Source organism: Pan troglodytes, chromosome 8 (genome assembly GCF_028858775.2).
Source record: "Pan troglodytes isolate AG18354 chromosome 8, NHGRI_mPanTro3-v2.0_pri, whole genome shotgun sequence".
Classification (NCBI taxonomy): Eukaryota; Metazoa; Chordata; class Mammalia; order Primates; family Hominidae; genus Pan; species Pan troglodytes.
In genome coordinates this window covers 20,408,633-20,435,022 of record NC_072406.2, presented here as the reverse complement: position 1 = coordinate 20,435,022, position 26,390 = coordinate 20,408,633, and the positions used below count along the sequence as shown (strand labels likewise).

General features: G+C 45.2%; 1 protein-coding gene across 3 annotated transcripts in view; it reads left to right on the top strand.

The window, feature by feature from the left end:
- The window catches only part of ITIH5 (inter-alpha-trypsin inhibitor heavy chain 5), a 106,820-nt gene extending 81,165 nt beyond the window's left edge, over positions 1 to 25,655 (top strand). For 2 of the 3 annotated variants that reach the window (XM_016962616.4, XM_016962617.4), the window contains 6 exons: positions 5,426 to 5,735; positions 8,479 to 9,038; positions 12,303 to 12,356; positions 15,695 to 15,811; positions 18,939 to 19,316; positions 21,951 to 25,655. In XM_016962616.4, the coding sequence (XP_016818105.3) occupies positions 5,426 to 5,735; positions 8,479 to 9,038; positions 12,303 to 12,356; positions 15,695 to 15,811; positions 18,939 to 19,316; positions 21,951 to 22,252 (1,721 nt within the window). In that variant the 3' untranslated portion in view covers positions 22,253 to 25,655. Of the gene's footprint in view, positions 1 to 5,425; positions 5,736 to 8,478; positions 9,039 to 12,302; positions 12,357 to 13,087; positions 13,279 to 15,694; positions 15,812 to 18,938; positions 19,317 to 21,950 lie in introns of those variants that run through there. The other variant, XM_063781343.1, reaches the window with a different exon arrangement.
- The last annotated feature ends 735 nt before the right edge of the window (positions 25,656 to 26,390 follow it).

Here is a 26,390-nt window from a genome sequence, read left to right as displayed (position 1 = left end):
TTGCAAAACAAGGAGCCCTCTTGGTAGAGCTGCAGCAGAGTGAGTGAAACATGTATCCTGGTGGCCTGGGAGGGCTGTGGAGGTAAAATGTGGTAGGGAGGATGTGGGCTCTCAGCCACTGCACGCTTGTCTTGGGTGGTGCCCAGGTAAGGGTGCAGAATGTTAAGAGAGGAGAGAAAAGATCATAAAGAATTCTGAGAAGAGTGGAGAATCAGAGCAGTGTGTTACCAGCTGTCCTAGATGTTAAGTTCTCCCAACTCAGGACCTGCGCCTTACTCTTGCCATTCCCTGTATCAACAGTGCAGTGGACACAGAAGAGGTGCTCAGTATTGGAGCATTTAGCAGAACTTGACCTACTCCCTCCGCCTTCCTTTCAGGCTCTGTACAGAGACACCACCTCCTGGTTAATTCCACTTCAGCTATCTGGAAACATACAAAACACTCTGTTCAGTCTTCTCCCATCTGGGATTTTCCATCTTTCTTATATTCATGGTTTCCCAGTCCAAGACAAAGCCCTCATTTCCCAAATGAGCTTAATGTGGAACTTGATCTTGCTGGGCTGGTACTTTCATTTACACTGGGATTTCCTACTAGCCTCCCAAACAGTATAATCTAGGAACTGTTTTGGTGTTTGATGGGAGAAATAGAAGATTAGATTTAATATGATAGTGATGCTCTACGGCAGGAAGTCCACAACACCATAAAATTCTTGAAGGAACAGATTTCTCTTCATGTTTACATAGCTCCTACCTCCACGCACAGTTCCTAACACAGAGGGCGTGCTCAATGGATATTTGTAGATTGGATTTATTTTAATGGCCCTGCTTACTAGCAGAATGATGTGTGTGTGCTGGTGGAGTGGGGGCCACGGAGTAATAAACAGCTTTAGAAAATGGCTGGGCCAGGTGGGGTGGCTCACGCTTGTAATCCCAGCACTTTGGGAGGCCGAGGCAGGTGGATCACCTGAGGTCAGGAGTTCAAGACCAGCCTGGCCAACATGGCAAAACCCCATCTCTACTCAAAATACAAAAAGTTAGCCGGGTGTGGTGGCAAGTGCCTATAATCCCAGCTACTTGGGAGGCTGAGGCAGGAGAATTGCTTGAACCCGGGAGGCAGAGGTTGCAGTGAGCCAAGATCATGCCAGCGCACTCCAGCCTGGGTGACAGTGAGACTCTGTCTCAAAAAAAAAAAAAAAGAAAGAAAGAAAATGCCTGGTGTATGTTATGCTCTTTTGGACTCCAAGCCTTAGAAACCCTGTGGGTTTCCTTTATTTTTCTTGAACCGCATTGCCCTAGCCTCTGCAGGTGAACAGCAGATCAGCCTGCTTCTCTCTAAGACGTGTAGCATCAGGATTGTGAGCATGGATTTGGAAGCCAGACTGCCTGGGTTTGAATCCAGCTCCACCTTCTCTGTGCCTCAGTTTCCTCATCTGTAGAATGAAGATAACAATGGAATCGTTACCAGGATGGAGTGAGTTAAAGCATTTCAAGTGGTTAGAATGGTCCTGGCACATAGGAAGTCCTCTTTAAGCATCAGATGTGGCCATTATTTTCACCCACTCGGGTAACCCCTCTCACTGGTGCTTGTGAGTCCTTTGATGACAGCTCCTGTCTGTTTTCAGTGGGCAGGAGATGCCCCACTTGCCGTGGGCTTGATGCCAATCCCTGCAGGGCCTCTGGTGGCTGTGTGCCATCGGGAAAGCTAATCCGTCCCTCTGCCTGGGCTCTCCTTGGCTTTAAAGTGGAGTGAGAGATTTGGCACCATTGCTGAATACAGACAAGAGAAAAAAATGCCAGTTCATCCTTGTTCACACACCCAGGGGCACTAAGAAATTAGACTGGACCTTAAGAAAGGCAAATTAGGCCAGGTGCAGTGGCTCACACCTATAACCCTGGCACTTTGGGAGGCCAAGGCGGGCAGATTGCCTGAGCTCGGGAGCTCGAGACCAGCCTGGGCAACACGGTGAAACCCCATCTCTACTAAAATACAAAAAAATCAGCTGGGCGTGGTAGCTTGCGCCTGTAGTCCCAGCTACTGGGGAGGCTGAGGCAGGAGAATTGCATGAACCTGGGAGGCGGAGGTTGTAGTGAGCCGAGATCGCGCCACTGCAGTCCAGCCCCGGTGACAGAGTGAAATTCCGTTTCAAAAACAAACAAACAAAACAAAGGCAAATTAGTGATTCCAATAAAATGTAAAATAACTTTCTTTCCATTTGGGCTCTGCATCTTAGCAAGAATTATGAACATTTGGTCATGGACATAGCCTTATCTGCTTTTTTAGCTAGAAAATCTGGAGGATGTTAAGCCATGGGGGAGATGATCTGGTTCTCTCAGATGCGGTACATTTTAATTTTAATTTTTAATTTTTGTGGGTCCAGAGTAGATATATGTGTTTATGGGGTATATGAGGTATTTTGATACAGGCATACATTGTGTGATAATTACATCAGATAAATGAGATATCCATCACCTCAAGCATTTGTCCTTTGTTACAAACAATCCAATTATACTCTTAGTTATTTTTAAGTGTATCATGAAATTATTATTGAATATAATCACCCTGTTGCACTATCAAGTACTAGATCGTCTTCATTCTTTCTAACTTCTTTTTGTACCCATTAACTATCCCTACTTCTGCCCCACCCCCCACTACCCTGCCCAGCCTCTGGAAACCATCCTTCTACTCTTTATCTCCATGAGTTCAATCGTTTTAATTTTTAGCTGCCACAAATAAGCGAGAACATGGGAAGATGGTCTTTCTGTGCCTGGCTTAATTCACTGAATATAATGAGCTCCAGTTCCATCCATCTTGTTGCAGATGACAAGATCTCATTCTTTTTTGTGGCTGAATAGTGCCCCATGGTATATATGTACCACAAATGTGGTAAAATTTGCAGGTAGAGAAAAGTCACTCCAGTCAGGATGATGGATGGTGGTGATGGTCATCAAACTCTAAATTTACTACAAATCATGAATTGGACACTTAGAATGGGTGATCTTTTGGTATGTAGATTTTATCTTAAGCCATTAAAAAAAAACAAACAAAGGAAATAGGTGTTCACACTACAGTAAGGTCTCTGCTTTACTTGGTAATGGTGGGATGTTGGTAGCTTAGTCCAGTGGAATTCTTAGCTAACTCAGAAACCTCACTGTAGCTGGGGTTTCAACCTCAACCACCCAACCACCTGTCTCCCCATCCACCAAACAAATACTTGTTCAGCTCCTATCAAAGACACAGGCCCCAATTTTATTTATTTATTTTGCTCCCAAACTTAAATTGCCTGATTTATTTTAATCATAAAGTAGTAAATTTAAGAATACATGGGGCCAGGTGCTGTGGCCCATGCCAGTAATCCCAGCACTTTGGAGGCCGAGGTGGGCAAATCACAAGGTCAGGAAATCAAGACCAGCCTGGCCAACATGGTGAAACCCGTCTCTACTAAAAAAGTACAAAAATTAGCCAGGCATGGTGGCATGTGCCTGTAATCCCAGCTACTCGGGAGGCTGAGGCAGGAGAATCGCTTGAACCCAGGAGGCAGAGGTTGCAGTGAGCCAAGATCACGCCACTGCATTCCACCTCAGGCGAAAGAGCATGACTATGTCTCAAAAAAAAAAAAAAAAAAATACATGGGTGGCCGGGCATGGTGGCTCATGCCTGTAGTCCCAGCACTTTGGGAGGTTGAGGTGGGAGAACTGCTTGAGTCCAGGAGTTCGAGACCAGCCTGGGCAACATAGTGAGACCCTGTCTCTAAAAAAAAAAAAAAAAAAAGAAGGAAAAGAAAAGAAAACATGGGAACATTCTTTTTAAAGGAAGCAGTAACCTGTAGTGTAACATACATGCAGAAAAATGTACATGTAGTAAGTGTACAACTTGATATGTTTTCATAAACTGAACAGAACCTGGACCCAGATCAAGAAACAGAACATTTAGAACTCCAGAAGCCTGCTCATGTTCTCACAACATTTTTTCCATGGAAGTATCTATTCTAAAACATTTGAGGAATAAAGAAAATCATCAAAAGAAAAGAAGGAGAGAAAAACCTCCTGCTGTCCACAGATGCCTGCTAATGTCATTGGTGTTTATTGTTCCATCATTTCTCAGAGTTGAGATTTGTTTTCTGTTTCGTATGGTTTTTCTAAGCCACATATTCCTGATAAAATTTTTCTTCCCTTTCGCCCCCAACTTTATTTTATTTATTCATTTATTTATTTTATTTTTATTTTTTCTGTTGAGACCGCGTCTCACTCTGTTTCCCAGGCTGGAGTGCAATGGCATGATCTTGGCTCACTGCAACTTCTGTCTTCTGGGTTCAAGTGATTTTCTGACCTTAGCCATCCGAGTAGCTGGGATTACAGGCATTTACCACCATGCCTGGCTAATTTTTGTATTTTTGGTAGAGACAGGGTTTTGCCATGTTAGCGAGGCTGGTCTCGAACTCCTGACCTCAGGTGATCCACCCACCTTGGCCTCCCAGAGTGCTGGGATTACAGGCATGAGCCACCGTGCCTGGCTGGCCTCCAACTTTAATCAGAGCTGTTGCTGACAAGGGCCTCTCAAGGAAAAAGGGTGGCCAGGAGGAGAAATATTTCATGCCTCCTTTCTCTGTGGGGTTCTGGCAAGCAGAGGTGATCTGAAGGGACAGGAAGCAAAGAAAGGAGAGACGATGAAGGCAACAAATTCATTCTTTCATCAGCTCCACCTAGCCCTAGACAACACTGGAAGGCATCTGAGATGTCAGCAGCTACCCTCCTCCTCTTCATTCCATGCCCCTCCTCCCCTCTGCGGCTCTTTCTCCCTCCACATTCCTGCTGTCTTCTATGCTCAACACCTTCCTGCTCTTTTCAAAGCCATTCTCAGAAGAGGGCACAGAAGCCATTGAAGCTCAGGTAAGCTAAGGCGTCGCCACATGCCTTCTGGAGAAGGTTTGTTACAGTGGGATAATCCCCAGTCACTTATATGCATTTAGTAAATGCACTTGCTTTTAGCAAGTTTCTGGATGGCCCCTTAACATCTCACTCCTGTGAGCATTTGGGTGGTTGAGCGTGAACTGCAGCTATGAAAGTGCATTCAGGCTGGGCACAGTGGCTCATGCCTGTGATTCCAGCACTTTGGGAGGCCAAGGTGGGCGGATTACTTGAGGTCAGGAGTTTGAGACCAGCCTGGCCAACATGGTCAATCCCATCTCTACTAAAAATACAAAAATTTGCCAGATGTGGTGGCGTGCACCTGTAATCCCAGCTACTCGGGAGGCTGAGGTGGGAGAATCGCTTGAACCTGGGAGGCGGAGGTTGCAGTGAGTGCAGATTGCGCCATTGCACTCCAGCCTGGGTGACAGAGCAAGACTCCGTCTCAAAAAAAAGAAAGTGCAATCAGAGTGGGGAGGTGAGTGCAGAGGCTTGAGCTGTCCCGTGTTGGTGTCCTGCAGGCACAGACATCAACGGGGCCCTGCAGAGGGCCATCAGGCTCCTCAACAAGTACGTGGCCCACAGTGGCATTGGAGACCGGAGCGTGTCCCTCATCGTCTTCCTGACGGATGGGAAGCCCACGGTCGGGGAGACGCACACCCTCAAGATCCTCAACAACACCCGAGAGGCTGCCCGAGGCCAAGTCTGCATCTTCACCATTGGCATCGGCAACGACGTGGACTTCAGGCTGCTGGAGAAACTGTCGCTGGAGAACTGCGGCCTCACACGGCGCGTGCACGAGGAGGAGGACGCAGGCTCACAGCTCATCGGGTCTGTGGTCTGTCTTCGTAGGCATGAGAGGCTGTCTGAGGGGCTGAGGGGTGGCTGCGGTGGGAATTCAGAGAGGAGTGTATTGCTGCACCCCAGCCTTGCATCTGCTGACAACGATCATAGCTCATTGCAATGGGAGGCGTCACCATGTGTTTTGAAACCAGGCAGATCAGAGTTCGAATTCTGATCCTCCTTTATGACTTTAGGCAAGATTTTTTTTTTTTTTTTCTTGTGATGGAGTTTCGCTCTTGTTGCCCAGGCTGCAATGCAATGGCGTGATCTCAGCTCACTGCAACCTCTGCCTCCTGGGTTCAAGCAATTCTCTTGCCTCAGCCTCCTGAGTAGCTGGGACTACAGTCACACGCCACCACACCGGGCTAATTTTGTATTTTTAGTAGAGACAAGGTTTCTCCATGTTGGTCAGGCTGGTCTCGAACTCCTGACCTCAGGTGATCTGCCCGCCTTGGCCTCCCAAAGTACTGGGATTATGGGCGTGAGCCACCACACCCGGCCCTAAGCAAGATTTTAAGACAGTCTGTACCTCCGTTTTCTCATCTGTAAAATGAGGATTATGGTTGGTTGCAGAATTTAATGAGAAAATCACTATATAAAAACACTATGTATAGCATTGGCACAGTGGCCATCCCATATTAAGTATTTAATGAGCTCTCGTAGTTCATTGACATCCTGATATTTCAAAGCACTTTCTAGTAAGTTTACTTTTATTCTACCCCGTGAGCAAGTAGCAGAGTACTGTTATGTTCATTTTGAGTACTAGTTAAAAGATAGTTTTATTTGGAAGCAAAACCATCAGATAAAACTGTTAAATAATCAGATTATTTTGAGGTGGAGAATAAATGAGATCTTTTAAATGAGAGATGGAGAAAACTCAGATCTTTTAAAACAGAAATAGCTTCCCTCCGATATTATGTTGCCACACACAGTCTGCCCCTTTGCTGTTCATTGAGTGAAGTGCCAGCTCCCAGTTCAGCGTGAGGTGCTTTAATCTGCATCGTGGCATATGTGGTATCTACTTAAAAGCAAAGGGGAGGTTTGGGTAGATTTGTAGGTGTTTAATAGCCATAGTCAAAGCACATTTATTAATGATAAATGGAAATGGAGACCCCTAAGGTATGCAGTAAAGACAGGTCCTCAGTTTGGGATTCGCCACCGTTTCCTCCCACGCATTTTAATGAAAGATTTAAATGAAAACACAGATTTGCTTTCCACATTTTAAAAATTATTCAAAACTAGAGTCAAAGGGGAGAATCTGATACACTGGATAACAGAATTGAAATTCAGTAAGGCATTCAGAAGCAAAAGCAGTTATGCTGTAACAAGTCAGCTGCACTGCCATCCCACTGAAACTATGATCAATACCTGGCATTTATGAGAACTTATGATACACCAGGAACTTCTATGTGCATCATCCCAGATGATCCTCACAGAAATCCTAGGAGGTAGGTGTATTAGGGTAAAGGCTAAGCTGCAATACAGAGATGATGAAAGGCAAAGGCTGAAGTAAGATAGCCATTTACTTCCCTCTCCTGTAATGGTAACAGGCTAGATCCTGCTCCCAGAAGTCATTCAGGGACCCAAGCTCCTTCTGTTTTATTGCTCTGCTTCCCTCAGGTGTTGTCCTTCATGCTACAGGATTGAAATTCAGTCACTATCACTCTTGTTTTCTAGCCGCAAAAAGGGAGAGAGAAAAGAAAGCCAGCATGGATTTTAAGCAAATGTTGAGAAGTTGCACATCTCACTGCTACCCGTATTCCATTGGGAGGACATAGTCACATAGCCATTTGTGGCCTCGATGGAGGCTGGGAAATGTAGTTTGTAGCTGGATGGCCGGAGCTCAATTCTCATGAAAGAAGGGGAAAATGGACTTTCAGGGACAGCTAGCAGGTGACCAAAGAAGTACTGTTTACATCCTGATTTTCTAGATAAGGAAACTCAAGTTCAGAGAGGTTAAGTCACGTGTCCCAAGACACACAGCAAGGAAGCAACAGAGATGGAAGTCTAACTCCACAGCCTATGGTTTCTAGGTCTTTTGAAAGGGAATTTTAATTGTCTCCTTACTTAGCAAGAAGCGACCATGTAACTTAACTACAAGGAAAGCAAATGCAAGCAAATGTTACATGCACAAACTCACGCAAGTCAGGTTTCTGAAGTAGAATGCGCTGCTTAAAGCACATCTGGAATTTGTATTTGGTTCTAAGAAAAAGGTTTTTAAGAGGCCCTTTAAGAAACGTAAGTGTACACAAAGGAAATTTACCAAGACTGGTGAGGGAATCTTGAAATTGTATCACAGGAAGAATAGTTCATGAAACTGGGGATTGACTGGGCTTAAAGGAATGCACAGCATTGTTTTTTAAGCATCCAAATGTCTGTTGAAATGGATTACACTAATTCGATATTGTTCCAGAGGCAAAACTGAAACCAGTGGGTGGAAATTTCAGGGAGGAAGATTTTAATCTACTATAAGCAGGTTTTTTCTCATCATGAGAGTGGTTGAAAAACAGCTCAGAAGCCGCGTGAGAGAATGCATTCCCTCTCACCAATGGTGTTCAACCTGCTTCCTAGTGATCTCCTGGCAGAAATATTGTGTGGGGTGCCATGTTGGACTCAATTGCTTCTAAAATCAGATGCATCCCCCTGAGAGTCTGCAGTTTCCTTTAGGACTGTCCTGTCTGCTGTCAGAGCAGGGCCCTGATCTCCCTCTCTCTCTGTGCTTCCACTGCAGGTTCTACGATGAAATCAGGACCCCGCTCCTCTCTGACATCCGCATCGATTATCCCCCCAGCTCAGTGGTGCAGGCCACCAAGACCCTGTTCCCCAACTACTTCAACGGCTCCGAGATCATCATTGCGGGGAAGCTGGTGGACAGGAAGCTGGATCACCTGCACGTGGAGGTCACCGCCAGCAACAGTAAGAAATTCATCATCCTGAAGACAGATGTGCCTGTGGGGCCTCAGAAGGCAGGGAAAGATGTCACAGGAAGCCCCAGGCCTGGAGGCGATGGAGAGGGGGACCCCAACCACATCGAGCGTCTCTGGAGCTACCTCACCACAAAGGAGCTGCTGAGCTCCTGGCTGCAAAGTGACGATGAACCGGAGAAGGAGCGGCTGCGGCAGCGGGCCCAGGCCCTGGCTGTGAGCTACCGCTTCCTCACTCCCTTCACCTCCATGAAGCTGAGGGGGCCGGTCCCACGCATGGACGGCCTGGAGGAGGCCCACGGCATGTCGGCTGCCATGGGACCCGAACCGGTGGTGCAGAGTGTGCGAGGAGCTGGCACGCAGCCAGGTACGAGGCACCTGTGCCAGCCAGGTGTGGGGGACGCGGGCCTGAGATACCACTCACCTCCTCCACAGGAAGCCCCAGCAGGAAGCTGTGCTATTCCATCTTGCTATAATACTTATAAACAATAACCCAGACCGGGTATAGTAGCTCACACCTGTAATCCCAGCACTTTGGGAGGCTGAGGTGGGATCCCTTGAGGCCATGAGTTCAATACCAGCTTGGGCAACACAGAGAGACCCTGTCTCTACAAAAGAAAAAAAAATTAATTATCTATGTATGGTGGAATGCCTGTAGTCTCAGCTACTCAGGAGGCTGAGGAAGGAGGATCACTGGAGCCCAGGAGTTTGAGGCTGCAGTGAGCCATGATCGTACCATTGCTCTCCAACCTGGGTGACAGAGCAAGACCCCGTCTCTAAAAAAACAACCAACCAAAAAGCAATAACACTATATACAGCTCCTAATCTTCAGGGAGTATTGTAGACTGTTGTATGTGCATTGCTATACACTGTGGCTGTCTAGAGAAATGAGAAAAAGGTGGCATTTGGTTCAGAAATGTCACCTAGTGAAGTCAGTCCATCAATAAAGCATCAATAAACTGAGTGCTTGCCAGGTTTCAGGCATGGGCGGAAGCACTGAAATGAACATACCAGTGCCCATTTTTCAGTGCCTTTCTATATTTTCAAGCACTTCAGAGTTATGTAGTATAATTTAATTGTGTGCTTGATTTTATTTCCCCGAGAGCATGTGGGAAGGACCAAGGTATGGATTCTTGCAAGAATCCGGTCTTTCCATGTCAGTCTCTGAGAATCTGAACAGAAGCAGGCACAGTCAATCCCGGTGCCATTCTGCTGCGGGGATGAGTAGAGACGAGAACAAGAGAAAGGAAACACAGTGAAACCAAAGCAGGGCATTGTATTCCTGGCAGATCTGCGTGTGGAAAATCGCGTTTCATATGCATCACATTTTTACTGGGCTCCTGTCAAGTTCTCTCTCCTAGGAGAGGAAACTGAGGTTGGTCAGACCCTACTCTGCACCCCACCAATGCTGTCCCATTTATTCCTCACACTCTAAAGTCTTAGAAGGACCTGGGTGTGGAGAAAGCATGCAGTTAGGATTCACCAACCCTCCTGACCAGCTGTGAGTCCTGAGGCAGGTTTCTCAACCTCTCTGAGCTTCCATTCCCACTCCCCAGCCCTGAACACGGAGATAATCATAATTTCCCTGCAGGGCTGTTGTAAGGACTAAATATGGAATGCCGTGGGCATACAGTGAGTTTTGCACAAATGTCAGACACGCCTTCCGTGGAGGCACGGAATACCAGAAATGTATTGAAAAGTTCGGACCCTGATAGCGAGGTTGCAATTGACATGGCTATTTCAGAAAGCGTGGAGCTTGTCTTGGCAAAACTTACGCAATTTTTGTTGTGATTAAAAGCATGTGGCAAGATGCTATCACTTTCTACTTATGAGATCCATGCCACATCCAGGAAAAGTGGCTTTCTGAATAAGATCTTGATGCTAGGTCATCAGCGCAAATCTCCACAGCTTCAGGAGAGATCAGATCTGGACCATACAAGACTCGGGGGGCCAGAAAGACAGAGGAGGAGATAACCAACTGACTACTCGAAAGGGTTTTTTTTTGCTTTTTTTTTTTTTTTTTTTTTCCGAGATGGAGTCTCACTCTTTCGCCCAAGCTGGAGTGCAGTGGTGCTATCTCGGCTCACTGCAAGCTCTGCCTCCCAGGTTCACGCTATTCTCCTGCCTCAGCCTCCCAAGTAGCTGGGACTACGGGTGCCCACCACCGCGCCCGGCTAATTTTTTGTATTTTTAGTAGAGACGGGGTTTCACCGTGTTAGCCAGGATGGTCTCGATCTCCTGACCTCGTGATCCGCCCACCTGGGCCTCCCAAAATGCTGGGATTACAGGCATGAGCCACTGCGCCCGGCCGGTTTTTTGTTTTTTGTTTTTTAAATGAAGATTCTTCCTTTCCTTAAAGCTCTGATGGTTTTTAAATTTTAATTTTAATTTTTTTGAGAGTTGGTGGCAGCTGCCACTCCTCAAATCAGTCATCCAGTCATCCATCCTATTTCCTGGCTAATCTACATTCTGCCCAGATCACGCTGGTCAAGACCAGTATTGAGAAGGGAGTACTTGAAGAACATTTAGATATCTCACTCTTTAATTTCTGTGAGCAGTAAAAACCAGAGAAGAGGAGCACAATTTTACCTAGTACTAACAATTTGACGTAAGATATTGATTTTATTTATAGATATTAATTACTTTTAGGTTATTCTTTCATTGAATATTTATTCAAAGCACCAGTACTTTGAAATACAAAGTGTTTCAAAATCTTCTGCTTTGTAAATTCCGCCGCACACATAGCTACAGACACTGGATTATAACTGTACCTCTTTTATTACATTATTGTTTGTTTTTGTTTTTGTTGTGAACATAAAATTTACCACCTTACCCATTTTTAAGCGTACAGTTCAGTGCTGGTAAGTGATGTTAGGTATATTCACACTGTTGTGAAACAGATCTCTAGAACTTTTCCATCTTGCACGTCTGAAATGCTACAGGCCCACTGAACAACAGCTCATTTCTCCCTTCCCCTATAAATATATCTCAAGTGTGATAAAATATTTTCCCTTATAATATACACAAAAATCACAGAAAAGAATAGTATCTAAATCATACAAGAATTAAATAATCAATCCTACACACTTTACATTCCACTTGTGTAGTTTCTATTCTATTCTTTTTTTTCCTTTTTTTTTTTTTTTTTTTTTGAGACAGAGTCTCACTCTGTTAACCAGGCTGGAGTGCAGTGGTGCAGTCATAGCTCACTGCAGCCTTGATCTCCTGGGCTCAAGTGATCCTCCCACCTCAGCCTCCCAAGTAGCTGGGACTACAGATGTGTGCCACCTTGTTGGGTTAATTTTATTTATTTATTTATTTTTGTAGAGACAGGGTCTCACTATATTGCCCAGGCTGGTCTCGAACTCCTGGGCTCCAGTGATCCTCCCACCTTGGCCTCCGGAAGCACTGGGATTATGGACATGAGCCACCATGCCTGGCTCTGCTTGTGTGTTTTGAGGCCAAGCTCCCTTTTTAAGACTGATGATGTTTTAAAGGTTTTTTGACTATTTAAGCTGTTACAAACGTACCTAAAGGCTGTGTTTTAGTCATGTCTCCTCTCTCCCTTTGCACCTCTCTCTTCATCTTCTTTAATGAATGACCATGATGTTCTCTTCCTTCTCCCTTTTAGGACCTTTGCTCAAGAAGCCATACCAGCCAAGAATTAAAATCTCTAAAACATCAGGTAAAGCAAAGGATGCGGTTGTGTGTGGATTGAGAGTAAGAGATGTTTAAAAAGTGTAAAACCAGGCCAGGTGTGCTGGCTCACGCCTGTAATCCCAGCACTTTGGGAGGCCGAGGTGGGTGTATTGCTTGAGGTCAGGAGTTCAAGACCAGCCTGGCCAACATGGTGAAACCTCGTCTCTACTAAAAATACAAAAATTAGCCAGGCATGGTGGCAGGGGCCTGTAGTTCCAGCTACTGGGGAGGCTGAGACAGGAGAATCGCTTGAACCTGGGAAGTTGAGGTTACAGTGAGCCAAGATTGTGCCACCGCACTCTAGCTTGGACTACAAGAGTGAAACTCTGTCTCAAAAAAAAAAAAGTGTAAAACCAAGAATTCCTTGAAGCCAGTGAAAAATACCAGCTCATTCAGCAATGTATCAAGCCCACAGTGTGAGGCAGAGCCTGAGAAGCGCAGCTGTTATGAAACCATCCCATAAACACCGTGGAGATAGCACAGTCCCCAGGAAGCCTGGAGGAAACCCGATGAGGCTGCAGTGAGCTATATTGCACCACCCAATAGATGGGTGGCAGAGGCACATTCTGACCCTTATTGAGTTTAGAAGACATTTGTTTTAGAGATCCGGAGCATGCATCCTTCCAGCCTCTGCTATCATAAACATAAAATGGTGCTACCAAAATAAAAATGTCTGGTGTGACAGGCAGGCTTTGTTTTTGTTTGCATTTTTTTCAGTTCGTGGCTTCAGAAGGGAAGAACAGATTTTTTCAAATGTCATGAAATTTCCTTTTGCCAGCATCCTGGAACTATAATAAAAATTCAGAGGAAAGAACAACCTATGACGGTTTTGTTCTGCTGTGTCCAGATCATCCTCTGGAAGTCTTGATTGTTGCCTTTCTGCTGCTGTGCTGTACGTGCAAGTTCCTAAAGCCAGGGACATCCCGGAGATGAGCTGTGGATATAAAGTCCGCACAGCCTGCGGGAGACAGAATGTAATTCCTTCCAACACACATACAGGCTTTATGGAATGCCAGAAAAGCTTCCTCTTGGATGCTGCCTGGAGTAATGACTTTTTGACCCTCCCCTCTTTTTTGGAGCAAGCACTATATTTCCTTGTAAAGAAATTTGGACAATTTGAGTAGAAATGGTGTGGTATGTGCACATAGAAACTCTCAGAAAACTGTCAGATGAGCTAGACAGTTGTCCTCTATCTCCATGGGTCCCACGTCCCAAGGATCGAACCAACAACAGATCAAAAATACGTGAAAAAGGAATTGCATCTGTATTGAATGTGTACGGACTTTCTTTCTTGTCTTTGTTCCTTAAACAATGTAGTGTAACAACTATTTACGTCGCATCTCCTTTGCATTCATTATTATAAGTAAACTAGAGATGATTTAAAGTGTATAGAAAGGCTGTGTGCAGTGGCTAACGTCTGTAATCCCAGCACTTTGAGAGGCCAAGGCAGGTGGATCACCTGAGGTCAGGAGTTCGAGACCAGCCTGGCCAACATGGTGAAACCCCATCTCTACTAAAAATACAATAATTAGCTGGGCATAGTGGTGCACGCCTGTAATCCCAGCTATTCAGGAGGCTGAGGCAGGAGAATCGCTTGAACCCAGGAGGCAGAGATTGCAGTGAACCGAGATTGCACCATTGCACTCCAGCCTGGGTGACAGAGTGAACCTCCGTCTCAAAAACAAAATAAATAAATAAAAACAAATTAAAAATAAAGTGTATGGAAGGCTGTGCGAAGGTTGTATACAGATACTACACTATTGTATGGCACGGACCTGAGTATGCATGGATTTTAGTATCTGCGGGGGTCCTGGAACTAATCCCCCATGGACACCAAGAGACAACTGCGTGCATGCCTGAAAAATGCCAGCAATGTGGATGAGAACTTTGATCTCCTCTGGGGGTCAGTTTTTCCCCATCAGCAAAAGACCAACACCTTGAATTTCTTCATATGTTGCAATTTTCAGGGAAGTTGAGGCACTTCCCAGGGAGAGCAGCCAGATCCTCTCAAGGGCCCATGTCAGGGATGCTGGGGCAGAAAGGGTTTCTCAGCAGTGAATGCAGGGATGTTAGTTTGCTGCAGCTTAAAAAGAGTGGACTCTGCCTGGCCCCTGCCTACACCATGCACAGCGTGCATGCGGACATGTCCATGTGCACAGAAAGCAGAGGGGCATTTGAGAAAGAAATTGTAGGCCGGTGTGGTGGCTCACGCCTGAAATCCCAGCACTTTGGGAGGCTGAGGTAGGTGGAATGCTTGAGCCCAGGAGTTTGAGACCAGCCTGGGCAACATAGTGAGACCCTGTCCCTACAAAAAATAAAAAATTAGCCCGGCATGGTGGCACGTGCCTGTAGTCCCAGCTACTCAGGAGGCTGAGGTGGGAGGACCGTTTGAGCCCAGGAGTTTGAGGCTGCTGTGAGCTATGATTGCACCACTGTGCTCCAGCCTGGTCAACAGAGTGGGACCCTGTCTCAAAAATAAATAAAATAAACAAATTGCACTTGGAATATAAATTAGAGAGAAGGTAAATCTCCAATCTGGTAAGAGAATTGATAGAGATTCTCAAGAAATCTTCTGTCTGTATAATAAAAGGCAAGGCTGTTCACCTTTAACAGAGGTGAAAATGAGGACAACAGATAAGAACTGTCAGCTGAACTTTGCGGTCTCATCTGTGGACAGAAATTTCAGAGCAGTGAAGTCGGTGTGACCCAAAGGAGGGGTTTCCGCCAGCACCCTGACTGTGCGCCTGGCCGCCTACTCGCTTTTTGCTTCCCTTGCCTCTGTGTCTAAGCTGGGCATGGCTCTCAGTGCCTGCGTGCAGGGGTGGCGTACAGCTGACGCTGCGAATGAGCCTGGGGTAGCCCATGGCTTCCTGGGAGAAGAAGCACCATAGATCTCCCGTCCTAGGGAGGAAAGTCCTCTGCATCTGTGCCATTAAAGGAGAAAGCAAATAGCAAGGGATGTCCCCCTGGGAAATGGAAGCATGGGGGCTGAGTACCAGTTGAAGGTGTGTGGGGATCTCTCTTTCCTTCTCCTCTCACCTCTCAAAGCTTAGTTGTCTAGACTGAGCTGAGGTGTGATGAAAGCATTATATTGGAATTTAGAAGACCTGAAGTCAAATGTTTACTGCAAACTCACTGGGTAATTCTGGGGAGTTGTTTCCCTCCCACTCATCTTCCTCATCTGGAAATTGAGGACACCTCCTTCCAGAATCGTTTTCAGGATTCAATAAAATAATTCATGAGAAAATAGAGAGTAGCACCTACACAAGGAAGGTACTCAACAAGTGTCTTTCTTTTTCTCTCCGTTTTCTTCTGCTCTGGCAGTGGATGGCGATCCCCACTTTGTTGTGGATTTCCCCCTGAGCAGACTCACCGTGTGCTTCAACATTGATGGGCAGCCCGGGGACATCCTCAGGCTGGTCTCTGATCACAGCGACTCTGGTAAGTTCTACCTTCCGCTGCAGCATCTGGGCAAGGACCAGGTAGGTACTGCATCCCCCTCTGTTCTTCAGATGGATGTCCAGTGATCCAAGGGCCACCTTATAGACGCTCAGTGAGTATCGTCAGTGGTTAAGGGAAGCGCACTGCGCTCCTGGACTTACGCATCCGACTCCCTGCTTTGTGACAAGTGCCGTGTGGCCTTGGGCACATGCCTTGGGAGTTGTTTCCCTTGTAAAATGGAGATAGGAACACTCTCTTGGCCTCACAGAGCTAATATAAAGTGGATCAAATGAAACTGGTTATGAAGTTGTTTTTTAAATGCTCAAGTGCTTTAGAAATCCGCTATGTAGGCTGGGCGCGGTGGCTCATGCCTGTAATCCCAGCACTTGGGGAGGCCGAGGCAGGTGGATCACCAGAGGTCAGGAGTTCAAGACCAGCTTGGCCAACATGGTGAAACCTCGTCTCTACTAAAGTTACAAAAAAATTAGCCCGGCATAGTGGTGGGCACCTGAAATCCCAGCTACTCCGGAGGCTGAGGCAGGAGAATCGCTTGAACCTGGGAGGTGGAGGTTGCAGTGAGCTGAGATCATGCCACTGCACTCCAGCCTGGGTGAAAAGAGCGAGACTCTATCTCAAAAAAAAAAAAAAAAAAAAGAAAAAGAAAAAAAGAAAACCACGATATACTATTGTGTATTATTGTCATAGTGTCTATCCATTCAAAAGCTGTGATGCCGGGGAGGCCAAGGTTCTAAACTCATGTCAGTTTCTTGATGACTTAGATGGGATGTCAGATGTTAATCCACAGTTCTGTCTGTGTGCCGTGAACATGTATGGACAAAGGGGCTCTGTGGCCCCTGTTGGTCTGTAGAGGGCTTGGGTGAAAGAGATTAGCACAGAGAAAGCTTTTCAAGTTCGATGCAGGTAACAAACCATGTCCAGCTCTGTGAGGACAAGCTTTCGAGTGGGCACCCTGGCACTTCCTCACTGCTGAGAACGTGTCTTGGAATGTTGGGTTGCACAGGGTCCCCCAGCAGGTGATATGTGTGATGCAATTATGTAGAGTTTGATCCTGGGGTTCCTTCAACACATGTTTTCTTGTGGGACTTTATAGCCTCAGAGCCAAATCTCTACTGTTTCTTATTTCAAAGGGCTCAGGAGCAAGATAGGGGCCTAACTGTATATGTCCTTGGAAATACCTCCTATTCTGGGAGCAGTTCCCATGGTTTCTGTCTTCAGCGAGATGTCCGTGATGGGAACTCAGCCCGAAAATGCTTAGAACTTTGAGGCTGGAAGAGCATAGGCTCTTCTCATGCTGGGATTTCTCCTCTCCCCTGACCCCTTGCCCCAGAGAAGGCCCTTTTTTCCTTGAATGTCTAAGAAGTTTTATTGGGAAGATTACTGGGAAGATTATTCTCAAAGCAGAGAAAACAAGAGTTAATTATATAGCAATCTTTTCTTATTGCAAATTGCTGCTTTGCCTGAGAGCAAAACACATTTAACATGCATCACCTAATTCAGCCCCAAACATCTCAAGTGCAATTGCCATCTGTTCGCTATTCAGCCAGACAGCACGGAACCCTGGGGCCTGGTTCACAGGCCTTGCTCAAGTCCAGAAAAGCCCCAGTGATGTTCATAATGATGAAGAAAAAAAAGGAGTTCTATTTCATAGCAGTTTACAACTTACACAAATGCTACCTTCTGGGATCCTCGCAAAAATTCTGTTAGGTTTTCCATCTGTCCATCCATTTTACAGATAAGGAAATTGAGGCAGGGTTTTTGTTTTTTTGAGATGTAGTTTCACTCTGTTGCCTAGGCTGCAGTGAAGTGGCACCATCTCAGCTCACTGCAATCTCCACCTCCTGGGTTCAAGTGATTCTCCTGCCTCAGCTTCCCCAGAAACTGGGATTACAGGTTTTTTTCTTTTTTGTTTTGTTTTTTTGTTTTTGTTTTTGTTTTTGTTTTTGTTTTTGACTTGTCTAAGGACGAACACCTAAGTGGAAGAACTTGAGTTTTTGGACAAAAACAAAACAAAACAAAACAACAACTAAGTTTGCATTCTCCCACACTGCTCAGTGGCATCATAAGATGTCTGAGTAAACTATCGCAAGGACAGAAAACCAAACACCGCATGTTCTCACTTATAGGTGGGAATTGAACAATGAGAACACTTGGACACAGGGTGGGGAACATCACATACCAGGGCCTGTCATGGGGTCGGGGGAGGGGGGCGGGATAGCATGAGGACATATACCTAATGTAAATGACGAGTTAATGGGTGCAGCACACCAACAGGGCACATGTATACATAAGTAACAAACCTGCACGTTGGGCACATGTACCCTAAAACTTAAAGTATAATAATAATAATAATAATAATAATAATAAAAGATGTCCGAATTAGGATCAGCAGCCTCTGGTAGATACAAAATACATATGAGGGTCATACAAGAGTTCTTATCACTACAGCCACACTGGAAGGAAACCAGACGAACATGGTAAGCTGTGTGTAGATGCACAAATACTTAGCTTCATGCCTCCTTCTACGGTATCTTGACCCAAAACAACATCCTCTCTCCCCTATCCCAACATACTGGTCAGACAACAGTAAAAAATCCGCACATAACTTTACACATTCCCTCATTCGTTCATTCACTCGGTAACCACTGAGTGGCCTCTGTGTGTAAGTCAGACATGTTTTTGGTACTAGAGATACAAAGATAAGCCCAAAGGAGGAGGGAAATTCTAACTTGATGCGTTGGGCATGGATGGATTTTCTTTTCTTTTCTTCTTCTTCTTCTTTTTTTTTTTTTAATGAGATAGGATCTCACTCTGTAGCCCAGGATAGACTGCAGTGGTGCAATCACAGATCACTGCAGCCTTGAACTCCTGGCCTCAAGGGAACTCCTGGGCTCAAGTGAACTAGCTGGGACTACAGGCTTGCACCACTATGCTCAGCTAATTTTTTATTTTTAGTAGAGATGGGGTCTCTGTGTTGCCCAGGCTGGTCTTGAACTCCTGGACTCAGGCAATCCACCTGCCCTGGCCTTCCAAGTGCTGGGATTACAGGCGTGAGCCACCACTCCTGGCCAGATTTTCTAACCTTGTTCTTTTCCCCTTGGCCTTTGAGGTGTGACAGTGAACGGAGAGTTAATTGGGGCACCCGCCCCTCCAAATGGCCACAAGAAACAGCGCACTTACTTCCGCACTATCACCATCCTCATCAACAAGCCAGAGAGATCTTATCTCGAGATCACACCGAGCAGAGTCATCTTGGATGGTGGGGACAGACTGGTGCTCCCCTGCAACCAGAGTGTGGTGGTGGGGAGCCGGGGGCTGGAGGTGTCCGTGTCTGCCAACGCCAATGTCACCGTCACCATCGAGGGCTCCATAGCCTTTGTCATCCTCATCCACCTCTACAAAAAGCCGGCGCCCTTCCAGCGACACCACCTGGGTTTCTACATTGCCAACAGTGAAGGCCTTTCCAGCAACTGCCACGGACTGCTAGGTAGGAAGCTGCGCTCTCCTCACGCTGGGTATAGAGGACAGAGTTACATTTCCCAAGCAAAGCTGATATTGCCAACACCTTTAGTTTGATTGACAAATTCAATAGGAATGTGGTTTTTATTATATATACAGTCCGCATATGTATGTATGTATGTATGTGTGTGTGCATATATATACAGTCTATACATATATACATATACATAATGTATTATATATTATACATATATGTATATATGTATTATATATAGTCTGTATGTATGCATATATGTACATGCAGACTGCATATGTGTATATATATAGTCTCTCTATATAAATACATAATATATATTATATATGCAGTCTGTATATGTATGTGTATATGGTCTGTATATGTATGTATATATATACAGTCTATACATATATACATATACATAATGTATTATATATTATAAATATACATGTATATATGTATTATATACAGTCTGTATGTATGTATATATGTATACACAGACTGATAAGTATGTATATATACAGTCTATATATACACACATATACATAATATATATATCAGTCTGTATATGTACATATGTATGTGTGTGTGTATATATACACAGTCTGTTGTATGTATATATGTATGCATACTGTCTATGTATGTGTGCATAATATGTGTGTATATATACACACAGTCTGTGTATGTATATATATGTATACCATCTTTGTATGTATGATGTGTGTGTGTATATATATATACAGTCTGTATGTATGGTGTGTGTATATATGTACAGTCTGTGTATATGTGTATATGTATGTATACACTCTGTGTATATATGTATGTATGATGTGTGTGTATATATATATGTATATATAGCCTGTGTATGTATGTGTGTGTATATATACAGTCTGTATGTATGTATGGTGTGTGTATATATACACAGTCTGTATATGTATGTGTGTGTATATATATGTATATATATACAGTCTATGTATATATATGTATATATATATACAGTCTATGTATGTATATATGTATATTGTAGGTATACAGTCTGTATGAATGTGTGTGTATATGTATATGTATACAGTCTGTGTATGTATGTATGGTGTGTGTGTATATATATATATACACAGTCTGTATATGTATGTGTGTGTGTGTATACATATACAGTCTGTGTATGTATATATGTATGTATGTATACAGTCTATGTATGGTGTGTGTGTGTGTGTATATATATATATACACAGTCTGTATATATGTGTGTGTGTACACATACACAGTCTGTGTATGTATGTACATATTATATATATTCACACCCACAGACACACACAGTCATGCCTTGCTTAATGACAGGGATACATTCTAATGGTCGTTAGGTGATTTGGTCATTACGTGACCATCTAGAATATCCTTACACAAACCTCTCTAGATAGTGTCGCATACTACCCACTCAGCTAGGCTATGTGGTGTCTCCTATTGCTCCCGGGCTGCAAACCTGTACAGCATGTGACTGCATGGACTACTGCAGGCAATTGCAACACGATGATAAGTATTTGTTCATCTAAACATATCTAGACATAGAAAAGGTACACTAAAAATATGCTATTATAATCTTATGGGACCACCATCATATTTTCAGTCCATCATTGATTAAAATGTCATGATGTGGTGTATGACTATATATGTAACATGAAAATTACATATGTAACATGAAAATTAGATTACTATATATGTAATATGAACATTAAATTACTACATATGTAATATGAAAATTAGATTTCTTCCTGGGCTTTGTGAGCTAGGAATGGGCTTTATAAACCAGTAGTTCTCTTTAGCCTTCTGGGAAAATGAACGAGGAATTGAAATGTAGTCACCTGAGGGTCCAGTTCCTTTGCTCTCAGCAAGAATACACAGACACGAGGCAGCCCTGCCCAGCGCCCAGCCTGAGCGACACCCCCACCGGGGAGGCACCCACGTGGCCGTGCCCAGCAGGCGGGCCATTCTACCCAGCTTTCTTCAACGTGTAATTTCATGTGGGCCCCTTGCCCAAAAAGAAAGAGCAAGCCATTGTCAGGGCTCAGTTTAGTAGGCAGGATTTCCTGGCTCTTGAGCTGGCCGCGTTTCGTGGGGCCTGGCGGCCCAGCATGAGCTCCCCTTGCAGACACAGCTCTTTATTCCTGTGGCCTGAGCAGTGCTGCCGTCTGACCAGGAGAGTCCTGAGGACGAGGGTCAGAGAGGAGCTGAGCTGACTGCTTTCCACCCCCACCCGGCACAGACCTGAGACGGATAGAAAGGAGGCGGGCCTGTGACTGGGAAGAGGACAGAGAGAAGATGGAACACTACTTCCCTCTTCATATGCCCCGTCCTGTCCTCTGGACTCAGTAGGAGACCGTGGTTATCGCTATGTGTAGGTTACACAACTTTCTAGTGTTAGCAGCTGGGAAGCTTCCAGCAGTCATGGGTAAATCCCACAGTGTGGATAAATCCTCAGCTGTCTCCACCCTGCCCCCCAGAGCACATGTTCTTCCATGTCACCGGGAGAGTCCAGTCTCGGGCTGTGGCCAGTTGTAAGCCTTTCTGCCACTGATAGCTCTGAAGTTGGATTTCAGCACGAGGTTTCTGCATTTGACTGAGACCGGATGCTTTTCCTTGTCCTCCCAGGTCAGTTCCTGAATCAGGATGCCAGACTCACAGAAGACCCTGCAGGGCCCAGGCAGAACCTCACTCACCCTCTGCTCCTTCAGGCGGGAGAGGGGCCTGAGGCCGTCCTAACAGTGAAAGGCCACCAAGTCCCAGTGGTCTGGAAGCAAAGGAAGATTTACAACGGGGAAGAGCAGATAGACTGCTGGTTTGCCAGGAACAATGCCGCCAAACTGATTGACGGGGAGTACAAGGATTACCTGGCATCCCATCCATTTGACACAGGGATGACACTTGGTCGGGGAATGTCCAGGGAGCTCTGAAGCTGGCAGCCTTAAAGATGCAAGTGCATGAAGGACAGTGATGTGGGGAGGCCGTGGGGCAGCTCTTTTCATGGCTTGTACACGCCTCAGCTCCTGGCAATTAGCTGGACTCCATGACCCACCCTGGTGCAGCGTAGATCCGACGTCTGTCTGGGCGAAGGGTAGGGGTGGGTAGGGGCGGGAAGCCTGAGTGCAAATGTCATTTCCCTCTACTGCCTCTTCCTGCCTCTCCCCACCCTGCCCACATCCACGGAGGGGAGAGAAGGGTCATAGCTAAATGCAACAAAGTCTGTATCTTGTCCCAACCTGCTTTTCTGTTCTGTTAGCATATCATAAAGTAAGCCTTTCTGGTGAAGGAAGGTTGCTATGAAACTTTTTTTCTTGGTGGAAATGGCCAAGTTTAGGCACTCTGCTTTTTGCCTTACACTAATGCTTAGAAAGCTGTCTTTTCAGTGGTGTTGCAGCCCCCAGATGTGTGGCCAACCTCTGCTGCAAAGGAATCTCTTGCTGAGTCCAGGCCACCAATCAGGCAAATAGCCCATACATTTGATCGTTGTAAACCATGAAGTCTTTTCTTGCAAGAGGTTTTTCTTCTGCAGTGGTATCTTGCCCTTAAAAATTAGTTTTCATTAAAAAGAAATTTGATTGAAAATAGAAACATCTACAGCTCAGATACTGATCTCTTTCTAATGGGCTTTGTAAACCACTTGACTTTGCTAATGGCTATTCTCCAATTTGTTCCAATAAGCTAAGGGCTTTTCATACACAGGACAACTCCATGTGGTTGATTTTACTGGCATGTCTTGGTGACGAAGAGTTGGCCAAGTGAATGATGCATCTTTTACTTGGAGCTCTCCAGCCTTTGTCATAGTTCCCAGACCTTTTTTCCTTGTGGTCCTCCAGGAGGTGATCAATTACATGTGCACAGTGCTAGGACGGGAGGCAGAGCCGGCTCAGAGCAGGGCCACCAGCCCACCTATAGCAGGAAGCGTGTCGGTGCTTAGGAAATCTAGGACTTCCAGCTTCCCTCATGTCAGATAGAAAAAAAAGTCAGGAAACCAGCTCGTGGACAGGGGCTGTGGTTCCAAAACTTGGACAAACCTGATGCCTTAAGGAAAAGGTTAAGATGAGAGGGGGCTTCCAGAGTTAATGAACGTCACCCTTCAGCGGACGGATACCGGGAGCGCTTGGGCGAAACAGCAGAGAAAGAAAGACTGTGGTCGGGGAAGTGGAATGCTTCGATGCAGGCCAGAGTTCAAGGCTCTGGGGCTGGCCTCACAAGAGGCTTCTTCCACGGGGCTTGACACCAGAGCAGCCCCCGCGTGAAATGAGAAGGCATGCTTAGCACTGGGAGGAAAAGCTGAGTTAAGAAAATTGTTTATCATGTTTGCCTTCCCTGGGGAAACATTCAGGCAGTAAAATGACATCCACGTGTTCCTGTCGGACGCAGCGGCTTCGGGAACAGGTTAGCGCTGGGGGACTATCTGGGCTCGTCTCTCTCTGCTTTGTGAACCCACCACACCAGGGCCTGTCTGCTGTGCTATTTATTTGCCTTCCGTCTTCCCAACCTCAGCTGCCTGTATTCATGCCAGAGGTGCAAAGGCTGCCAGCCAGTGCTGCTGACAGATGCTTTCAGACTGTAGAGCTCAGAGAAAGGGAGCGGCAGCTAGAGGTAGCCAGGGAGCTGGCCAGGCTCCCCGGGGCCTTCCTATTATGTAAATCCCAGCTGGACAGACAGCCCTGGAGCCAGGTGGCCCTGTCCCCTGTGGAGCACTTGGAGCAGTGATCTGTTGTTCCAGGTGTAAGTCTCGACACTGCAGAAATGAGGACGTTATTAGGAAAGACCAGTTCCTACTGCCTGTGCTGCTACTTTAAGAGCTGAGAAAAACAATCCAATGAGATATCCATAGCTAACTTGCTTGCTCAGAAAAACATAAGTAACAAAGTTGAGCTTTCATTTTTAAAAATTATATTTTACTTTAGAAAAATATCACCTTTTTTCTTCCTCTTCTTTACGTGTAGATCTTTTTTTTTTTTTTTCAAATGGGGTCAGTACCTGAAAGCCTGAAACTCCATACCAAGCTTATAGTTAGGACCTTTGCATTTGATTAAAAAAAAAATAGTATTTTCTGTTGTCCAGAAAATCTTCCCAGATAGGGAAACTGAGGCAGAGAGTGCCGTGGAGTGGTTTTTGCCAAGTCATACAACATACTTAATGCAGGGCTACACTGAACCTCCAGAATCATTTTGTTTGCTTTGACCCTGTTTCACCATCTGGGCAATCATTTATTTTCCTTGAGCATTTATAAACCAGGGCGAGAGTTGTTCCAAAATGAGTAATTGAATGAGATGAAGAAATATGTCATAATTAGAGGAGATAAATCTCCTTGTTATCACAATAGTTAATGTGTCATGATCACTGACTAACTGGGAACTTGAACAAGTCAGCATCTCTGCCTTTCAAAATGAAGCAACATTGTTCTCTATCCTCCCCTGACCCCCCACGGCCCCATGCTAGGTGCACCATCTTCCTCCATTTGACTTTTTAATGCTTTACAACTTCAGGCTAAAGGGAGGGGATGTTGGGAGGAGAAACCATCACAAGATTCCCTCGGTGCCACAGCTGTGCTGAGGAGGCCGGGGACTGGGAATCGGAGTGGGCACCTCTGTGTTTCTCTAGGGAGTAACATTCAACATTTAATTGAATTGTGTATCCTGATAGGTGGATTAGGAACAGGATTCATTCCTTTAACTTTAACTTTTGGCTAAACGACATGCCTTGGATTGAGTGTATATGTCTTCCCCAAATTCGTATGTTGAAGCTTAAATCCTGAATGTGATGGTTCTTGGAATTGGGACCTTTGGAAGGTTATTAGGTCTTGAGGGCAGAGCCCTCACGAATGGGATTAAGGCCCTTATAAGAAGAGACATGGGGCCAGGTGCAGTGGCTCACACCTGTAATCCCAACATTTTGGGAGGCCGAGGAGGGTGGATCATGAGGTCAGGAGATGGAGACCATCCTGGCCAACATGGTGAAACCTCGTCTCTACTAAAAATACAAAAATTAGCTGGGCGTGGTGGTGCGTGCCTGTAGTTCCAGCTACTTGGGAGGCTGAGGCAGGAGAATCGCTTGAACCAGGCAGTCGGAACTTGTAGTGAGCCAAGATCACGCCACTGCACTCCAGCTGGAGTGACAGAGCCAAACTCCGTCAAAAAAAACAAAACAAAAAAAGACATGGGAGAGATGGTGTTTTTCCTCTCCACCATGTGGGGATACGATGAGAAGATGGCCACCTGCAAGCCAGGAAGAGGGCCCTCACCAGACACCACGTCTGCTGGCACCTTGATCTTGGACCTCCCAGCCTCCAGAACTGTGAGAAATAAATGTGTTTTGTTTAAGCTACTCAAGTCTGTGGTATTCTTGTTAAGGCAGCCCAAGCTGACTAAGACACCAAATCATTCAAAACGTTAATTCTTTTTCTGTTCTTTAAGCTTCCCAGAATGTACACAAACAATGCTGTTATTAAAATTTAAAGGACTCTTGGAACTGTAGGACACGATCCAGCTAAAATAAATAACAAATAACATAGCTAAGCAAATACTTATAAATGTAGCTTTAAATATTTATTTTAGTCAGTTTTAAATAATTAGTGGGGTACCAGACAGTTCACATTCAAGAGACATTTTACTTAGACAAAAATTTATAAGAGAACGATGCGTAAAAACAAACAACATATTGGTCTGTTTATTTTTCTAAGGGAAAATGGAATTGGAGCTGTTGAGAATAAAACTTGAAGAATCTAACTGCACTGCTTGTTTGTAGGCATTTCTGAATTACACACAATGATATGTAAATGGGGTAGCAACATTGGAAGAATAATGTTAAAGTAATACAATTTATTGTAGAGAACAGCAAATTCACAGCAGTGATTCCTGTGCTCTTCTGAAACTGTCAGATACACCGGAGGGTCTTAAACCGCTCAGTCCATTCCCGTCTGGGGATTCTAGCATCCCAAACTTTGATCATTATTGGGACCAGTACATTATTGGGTACTCTTTTGCACACACTTTGCCTACCGTCTTGACTGGTGCTGCTTCCACTGGGCTCAGGGTCATTTCCCTCCTAGGTGCCATTTCT